Genomic DNA, 8854 nt, shown 5'->3' with positions numbered 1-8854 from the left:
GTTGATACGAAGCCTGATGCACGTGGTGCGCTTAGCTGTCAATCATTTTCGCAGCCAAGGAAACCGTCACCACGGTGACATGCGTCCCAATCCCAGTATTCACCGCGGTAAAGATGGCGGCCGAGTGTTATTGTTGTTGCTGTAGTCCTGGCAACGTTACTTGTTGTCACGACAACTATAGTCGTTTTTGAGTGGTGGAAATGAAACGACCGTATTCAGACTTTCTAGTCGTTACTCAGTCGTGAATTAGTCGACGCGATGGATATGGTCGTGAACTGGTCTGGAATGTCCCAATATTCGACCAATCCCAGCCCAGATTACGACCATCAGAAATCAATGGGCAAAATGTACGACCAAAACACTACCGATTTCAGCCTATCCATTCAACACGACCAACGACCCATTTCACCCCCAAGTCAGACCGATCAACGACCTGCCCGTGCACTGTGATGCTTCAACAGGGAGCGAAGGTCGGGCTTTCTTCACATTGTTATTGTCTTCGTCTATACATTTGGCGTTTTTGGTAGTGTTTGTATGTAATATAGTTTAGCAGCGTAACTAAAAAAAACTATGGCTAGATTGTTTAAGATATAGATGAATAAATAGATAAATAATTGGTATATGTGGTTTGAAGATTTAGAGGTACTGCAGCAGAACTTCCGGGTTTGGTATGGGTCAGTACCAGCTTCTTTGGGAACTTCATTTCTGTCGTCAACTTTGAAACAGAATGAATGATTTTTTATGATTTTTAATCTGTAGGTATATGTAACTGATGCTGAAGACCAAGTGAACATAGTGGATGTGAATTATATTAAAAAAGGACTGAATTTGGATAATTAATCAGGAAAACATATTTAATTTTGCAAAATGGCTGAGGTACCATTTCTTGTTTCATCCTGCTGTTTGACTTGCAGTCACATAATACTTTGTTACTTCAGGTTGCACTATTGGATATCAAAGTGCTAGATGGAAGAAAGACGACAAAAGAGCTGGGGCTGAAGTACGGCCAGGACAAGGTGCTCTTCCTGCCCTGTGATGTCACTGACAAGGGGCAGATGGAAAGTAGGTCAAAGGTCAAATGAGGACCCTGCACTTTGGTACTAGTACTGTGCCTGCACAGAACCTGTAATGTAATACAGCATTTCAGTAGGATGTTTGTTTAAGGTCAAATTCACATATTCAAGGACGGCTTCCACTCTATAGTTTTCTAATTGTTGTGTTGAGAAAGACGGGTACAATTCCAAATGCAACTTTGACCAAAACAAAAAAACTTGCGCAAAAAGAGAATGAATATTTTTGCAGACTATATAATTTTATAGTATAATGCAGGCTTTTGTCAAGTTTACTGATGACATGTAAAACTCTTCATAGCATTAAACTTCTCAGATAAAAATACATACTAGTAGGATGCTCATATGCATGCATTTGTTAGACGTTTATGAGATATCACTGTACAGTGGAATGGATGCCATTGCTGCAGTAAGACAGGCTCACCTACGGTAGCTTGTTATATCTGCCATACATTGTACCTGCTACAATTGTTGTCTGACTTGACTCTGACTTGACTTGACCTGTTACACCTCTAACGTCTTTACATGTCACGTGGCTTCTTTGAAGTGTGATGTCAACACTGGGTCAAAGGTATCTGGTAGACGATACATGTATACATGTACACTGTATTGTTAACCTCAAAATTGATGTATTTACCACAGGTGCATTCCAGCAGGTGTTGCGCCATTTTGGACAGCTGGACGTAGTCGTGAACAATGCAGGAGTGACGGAGCAGGAGAACTGGGAGCTGGTTCTGGATATCAACTTGGTAAGACTGATGAGGATTTGATATACTTCAAGCCCCTGTCACACATTCAGAACCTTCCCCCGACCATGTACCAACTAGCACGTCGGCAGAACGTACTGCACCTGCGCAGAACCCTAGATTTTCACGGTTTTCGTTGGATTTTTGGGCAGCGTTGCATCAGAATTTTCCCTGTTGCAGACGATATCTTTTACGACATAACATTTGAAAACTACTGTGACAGTCTGAATACTAACCTTATATGAGCAAATACGACCTTATATGAGACGTTCTGCCGAAGTGCTATGTACAATACATTACGGGTTTCACGCAGGTGCAGTACATTCTGCCGACGTGCTGTACCAACCAAGGTTGGTGGTGGGTTAGAAGCAGTCTGACCAGATTTAGATACAAATTGAATCCAATTTGAGTCAAATTTGAGTCAACTTTGACTGCCATCCATGCCCTGATCACTACTGACCTACTACATGTAGTATTCCTAACCAGCAGCCGACCAGTCTCCAACCATTGCTGAATCTCATTCCACAGAATGTATGCAGCTGAACCTGCACAGGTGCTAATTTAGTCGGGGGAAGATCACGGACAAGCCATTATGGCTTCTTATCAGAGAGAAGAACAATAAAATGAACATATAACAGTAAAATAGGATATGCAGGGGAAACCCTGCATATCCTATTTTACTGTTATATGTTCATTTTATTGTTCTTCTCTCTGATTATATGCGAATAAACAAACAAACAAACAAACAAACGATATTTGGATATGTGTAGAGTGTCACATGAGGGCACTGAAAGGGAGTGGAACCAACAGTCAGGGTATGGTCTGTGGTCAGGGCAAAGTTTTTTTTAAAAAGATTGTTTACGTTTAATGAAAAGGGGCCTCACATTTTCCTTGCCATGGTCAGTAGTTGCAAGGTCCATCTGATCGATGAATTTCTAACTTTTGGCAGAATCTATTTAGCTACTTCCAATGGCAATAGTGTGTCACCCAACCTCTGCCGGCAGTCAAAAGTATCAATGCGCTATACCAAACCTAATCACTTCAACACATTACAGTCCTTCTGCTAGTAGGTGTGAACCAGACGCATGAATTATAAGGCAGCAGCAGGAGGCGTGTGGCCGCATGAATGCCTTTCTGACAGGCTAGATGTGTGATAATCCACCACAGTAAAATGGATATCCCTAATGATAATTTGATGGTTCCCGGGGAGGAGCACTGTCACATCTCTTGAATAGGTTTGCCCCGGGGTGAGTGCCAGCAGAGGTTGGGTTGGGTGGAAAAAAATTCCAGTACAAAAAAGAAACCCCGATAAAAAGTCTAAAAACCTGCAAAAAATAACCCAAACTTCTGCTTGGAGAATACAAAATTTCATTGTATGAACAAACCTGGTACATTTGTATGTTGGCTTCATGGCTCTCATAGCATTTGGGGCTGTCGACATTAGGATTCCTAGACCTGTTTTTTGCCCTGCTGCTTCAAATTTTTCTTTTAAAAGATCTGAGAACCAACAAATAAAATGCCTGTACATTGATTTTGCAAAATGCATAATGACCACAAATTGGTAAAGTCAAGCTGTGCTGTTCTAAAGGATCACAAAAAACTCTTCTTGTCTCTCCAACAACAGAGATCTGTTATCCAGGGTACCTATCTTGGACTGCACCACATGAGCAGGGAGAGAGGGGGTGGAGGGGGCCTTATCATTAACATTGCCTCCATGGCTGGTAAGGGAATTTTCTTCAACTCTGTATTCATATTCCAGACTTCTATACATTTGAAAAATGGTGGCCTGCTGTCAGCACTGAGTCTCCAAAATTATCTCTTAAGCCTCGGTCACAACCCGCTGTACGCGCTTCTGCGTTCTGTCTACGTGCAAAAACGTGGGCAAATGTAGGGGATCCGTAAGTGGTGAGTACCACCTCCGTACGGAATCCTACAGATTTGGGAGCACGCAGACGCGCCGTAAAACTTTAAGTGCATGTAAAGCTTTTTCTACGTGCGGTCTGCGGATTCACCACCTGTACTTGAGATGCGTGTGCCCCGCACGCACCGTACATAAGAAGCACGTGTGAGTACGGCCTCCTTACGGTAAAGTTGCAATTGCACAGAGATCATACGTTGTAAGCATGTACAACTCACTTACCACTTGCGCAACGTACAATGCACGCAACCGCTCACGGCCAGAAGTGGCGTGCAGACCACACTCTTACACCTTGCGCAACCGTGCAAGTGACGTGCATCGATGCCACTCCTTCCCCACATTTTCAGAAAAACGTAGCAGACGTGGCCTAAAAAAAGCATGTACGGCAGGTTGTGACCGGGGCTTGAGCCTGAATAGTAGACCTGAGGCCAATTTAGACAAAATTTTCAGTCAGATCAGACAAAAAGAAGTTGTTATGAGCAGATGGTTGTCTACTGTAATGGACTGTAATTGTTCTGGTTTTCATGTGATTTGTCCTTTCTATGTGATAATTCAGGGCTGATTGCAATGTTCCATGGACCGGTGTACACTGCAACTAAACACGGTGTGGTGGGGCTGTCCAGGAGTTTGGGGGTAAGGAATGAGTACTATATACAACTTTTCCATTCAATGTGCTATTCTGCCTTACAACACACACACACCATAATGTTATCAAATATATGTATCTTGAAAATCTGACAGTTTCATAACTCATAAATAATACAAATTCTTTACTCTAATTGATTGACCATTGGGCATTACAGATGATCTAACAACCAGTTTTCTCCACTATTATTGTTTTCTGTCTCTTTGCATTATGATCTTGGCTAGTCCCAATGACTGTGGCATGTGGCCACTTCAGTGTATGTGTACAGTGCCATGTACATGTATGTCAATGCTTTAAGATTTAAGGCTCAGTAGATTGTCCCTACGCTACATACATGTACGTCATGGTTTCAAGCGCACATGTAAGTTTGCCTTACACAAGGACCACAAACTTGTGTAAGAAACAGAGGCAAGCAGTACAAAAAGATAAAAATCCTTCTGGTCCCGGGCCGGGGTTCGAACCCACGGCCCCCGGGCGCCACTGCTTACAACCCAACGCTCCTGCTGAATCAGCTAAAAGGTCTAGACCCGGGTCTAAAAGGTCTAGACCGGGTGAGTTGGTAGCGCCTATAACCCCCCTACTGTTACACTACTCCCCCTTTTCTTTTCAAGATTTGTCCTCAAACCTTCCGAATTTGACATCCCTGCTGGAGCGGTACTCTCTACCAGAACTCCCAGGGCCGGTGTGGGAACTACTGTAAGAAACAGAGGCGAGCTGTAGAAGCAAATAAAAACCCTCCTGGTCCCGGGCCAGGGTTCGAACCCACGGCCCCCAGCTTACCACTGTTACACTTGTATCAGCAGTGTTCTAGCCAGCCTGAATTTTATTCTCTCATCTTAATTTTATTTGAAAGGCGCGACAGTCCTAGGGGAGTACAATGGCATGGGTCGCCGTGAAAAAATTGGAATCTTGACCCTCAGAACAGGCCATTTCCTGCATTTTGAGGGGCAGATTTTGCTGGTAGACTAAGCTTAGTTTTTTAATAATGACATTTATTTCAATCTGTATCTTAACATCCTGATTTTTGTCTGTCAAAGATGATGGATTGGGCAATTTTTTTTCCTTGTGAGCTGAAAAATTCTGTCAGAGGATGGAAAGACACTGGCCATATCTGCTAGAACACCCTGGATCAGTGACTAATGATTTCATACTTTTCACCTTTTTGCAGACTCCGTTTCACTTTGACCGTACTGGGGTGCGTGTGTGTGCCTTGTGTCCCACAATGACAGACACCCCCATCCAACCCCCCAGGGTGGCCTCTACACCTGAAGAACAAGTGAAGCTTGATGCACACTGGGCGTATACTGACTCTCAGGGAGGCCTGCTGAAGTAAGTATGGGGAGGGAGGTGGGCATTACAACACATGTTGTGAACTAAAACAAAGTACATGTACATGTATGAGAAAACAGTATTATGATACATGTACATGACCATAGATATAAATCAAAGAAACTTCTTTAAGAATAGGAAAGGGGTATACATGTAGATAGTGTTAATTATGACAGCTTGTTTGATTAGCTATCCTACAATGTATTTTTGCTTCTAACCCTACTCTCTTGTGATCAAATATGTTGATAGAAATGGATAGTGTTACACATAAGCTTCAAGTAGGCATTGTGTGCCTTGTAGCACGATGTTCATGAACATTGTATGTGCACCTTGTTTAACAATCTTCTTGATGCTCACAGTGTTCAAAGTGTCGGTTAGAATATGCTATAAAATGGTTTATGCTTTTATGCTGATTTCACATAGTAGATACATTGCATTGTAACATCCGTGTCCATAATATCACCAGGGTCCATAATATCGCCACCTTGAGAAAAAGTGTGCTTAAAGATATTTTTACTGCAACATACCCTCAGGTATGTTAATGTACATTTGATGTGTGCAGGAGTGCATATATGTACCAAAAGTATGTTGCAGTAAAGATATCTTAAAGTACATTATTACTCAAGGTGGCGATACTATGGACCCTGGTGATATTATGGACACGGATGTTATATTATGAAAAAACATTTGGGTACAATTAGGAAAAAGTAACCTCAGATTTTCATTATTAATAATAGCAATAGCTAAGGTGTCCTTTCCTTTACATTTTGGCAGAGTTTCAGAAGTGGTTGCCGGCTTTCTTCAGCTGGTGGAAGACGACAGTAAGAACGGAGCTGTGATGAGGGTAACCAAACAGAAGGGGGTGGACTATCAGCCGTATGGGGGAGGGGGGCAGGGTGTACCCGTTACCACACGTAAAACAAGGAGCAAGCTTTAATGTAATACATAAAGAAATGTTGCAAAAAAATTTATTGTATAAATTATGCAAATGACATGCCAGGAATTTGTTGTATAAATTATGCAAATAGCATGCCAGAAATTGTAAACTAATGTGCATGTGTACATGTAGTAGCTGTAGATAGTTGGTTGACAATCTAAGGCCCTGTTCACACGAAACCATCTGAACCGTGATTCGGGTAACTCACATTCCTCACATCTGGTCCATGTGCCACATAATCCTTTCTAAACCGAGCCCGATCACGATTTGCCTAATCTACATTCATTGTTGTTTAATGAAGACATGCAAGGTAACGTGTTATCAATGTCAGAGGTCAACGACCTACTTGCTGATACCCCCCTCCCAGCGTATCTCGGCCAAATGCCAACGTGGTCCCGCCAGAGGTGGTGAAGCTCGCCCTAGAATGGACACATTACTTGGTCATTTGCTGCCACATAAATTTTGGTATTGCATATAAATAAAGAAATATCACCCTGTAATCCATGACTGAGTCAATATTTAAGTAAACTGGTGAAGTCACATTGCGTTCAGACGCAAATCACGATCCAGTGAAACCAGCTCAAAACTAGCTCCCAAAGTGGTTTGGGATCGAGGCACTTTCAATGCGATTTGGAGCGTTCAGATGGGGCCACTTGTATCTAGCTTTGGTGGGATCTGCATCGAAACCACTTAAAGCGTTTTGGTGTGAACGGGGCCTTAAAAACAGATCTAGTCCAAAGCCAAAGAGGTCATTTCTAATATATTATTTGAATGTATGAATTTCTGTACTTTAAATTTATGTACATTATGAATATCATATAAGACACCTCTTCTACATATGGCATGACATAATGTCATACCTGGGCCACAATAACATTCAATACAGGTTCCAGCCCATGTGATAACTAGCCGTATCACACAGGGTTCTAATGGTTATCACCCAGGCTTCCAGTTAGTTTTCCATTATGTGTTTTGTGTGTGACTAGTGCGCCGCTTTTAAAATGGACAATGGAATAACTAAAGGTGTAGCAACTTTTTGTTTATGGAAATAAAATTTGAGTACATTTCACATTGATGTGTGTTTTCTTTGGTGGGTATTGCATTTATAAAGTAAAACTCGGTGTATTGAATTGAATGAATTCCCCATCACCCTTGGTCCCAATCGACCTCGGATGATTCCCAATACACTGTGTTGTATTTTATATACTAGGTTATATTATTATAATATTAAATATAGTGCTTCAAGCCACCAATGGCACCATAATACTTTAATTAACAGTTCTGATTACATTCAATCATCAGTACTTTTTTTCAATAAATAAGGCCACACCAATTTAATTTCTTGGTTAACGGATTCGCCGGCTTAATTTTTTTCTGATTTGCAAATAAAAATAAAAATTCAGAATCAACTGCAAAATGCTCATATTTTGCCCTGAACAGTTGAAAACAGTCCTTTTCTTCCTAGTTGTTACAGTTATTCCATCTTTCAATGCAATGGCATCATTAAAAGTTCAAAATTCATTGTTTAAATTTTGAACCAGCCTGGTGTATTGACTTCATGGCTCCTATTGTACCATTTTGGGCCATAATAGGATGCCTAGGCCTGTTTTTATTTATATATTTTTTCGCCCGCCCGCTCCATTATTTTTCTAGAAAAATCTGTTAACCAAGAAATTAAATTGGTGTGGCCTAAGTATAATACTAGTAGTCGTGCATGATCACGGGACATACTTTGGTTTCTCATGATCATACTTTTTTTTTTTAAATTCCTATTGCCACGTAATCAAATTAATTGTTTATGGCCAACTTGGAACCTGGGTACAGCTCCAGAAAAAGGAAAATTAAAAAAAAAGCAATCGTGCATGATCACTTGCAGTGGTAGTCCAACGGGGGCATTGGGGCGGCAGACTGCGCCAGATGCATCTTGGGCACAGCCTAGTATGGGGAGGACATGAGTTGGGAATGAGCGACCACTCGCCCGAACAGGCATAAACTCCCTGCCTTCCTAGCCGGGTTCCCAGGAAATGTTCAAAGAAATTGTGATATACATTATGAAATGCAAGTCAATTCGAGGTGTGAAAGCGTTTCCAGTGTGGGTGCAAGTTTTGAATCACGGACGCAAAATTTATTCCGTTGCGATTCGGATCATGGCCAAACTGGGGGAACACATTTTGAATCATGAATGAGGCCTATATAAGTTGACTAAAG

General features: G+C 41.6%; 1 protein-coding gene across 1 annotated transcript in view; it reads left to right on the top strand.

Annotated features, from left to right (window-relative positions):
• Positions 1 to 7721, top strand: part of LOC109475100 (15-hydroxyprostaglandin dehydrogenase [NAD(+)]-like) — a 24306-nt gene extending 16585 nt beyond the window's left edge. Inside the window, exons 2-8 of the mRNA XM_019775639.1 lie at positions 450 to 470; positions 939 to 1062; positions 1713 to 1819; positions 3441 to 3537; positions 4291 to 4367; positions 5549 to 5709; positions 6484 to 7721. Coding sequence (XP_019631198.1) covers positions 450 to 470; positions 939 to 1062; positions 1713 to 1819; positions 3441 to 3537; positions 4291 to 4367; positions 5549 to 5709; positions 6484 to 6646 — 750 coding nt within the window. The 3' untranslated portion in view covers positions 6647 to 7721. The remainder of the gene's footprint in view (positions 1 to 449; positions 471 to 938; positions 1063 to 1712; positions 1820 to 3440; positions 3538 to 4290; positions 4368 to 5548; positions 5710 to 6483) is intronic.
• The last annotated feature ends 1133 nt before the right edge of the window (positions 7722 to 8854 follow it).

Source organism: Branchiostoma belcheri, unplaced genomic scaffold, assembly GCF_001625305.1.
Source record: "Branchiostoma belcheri isolate BF01 breed outbred unplaced genomic scaffold, Haploidv18h27 scaffold327, whole genome shotgun sequence".
NCBI classification, from domain to species: Eukaryota; Metazoa; Chordata; class Leptocardii; order Amphioxiformes; family Branchiostomatidae; genus Branchiostoma; species Branchiostoma belcheri.
The sequence above is the reverse complement of the archived record's forward strand: the minus strand, read 5'-3'. Positions and strand labels throughout refer to the sequence as shown.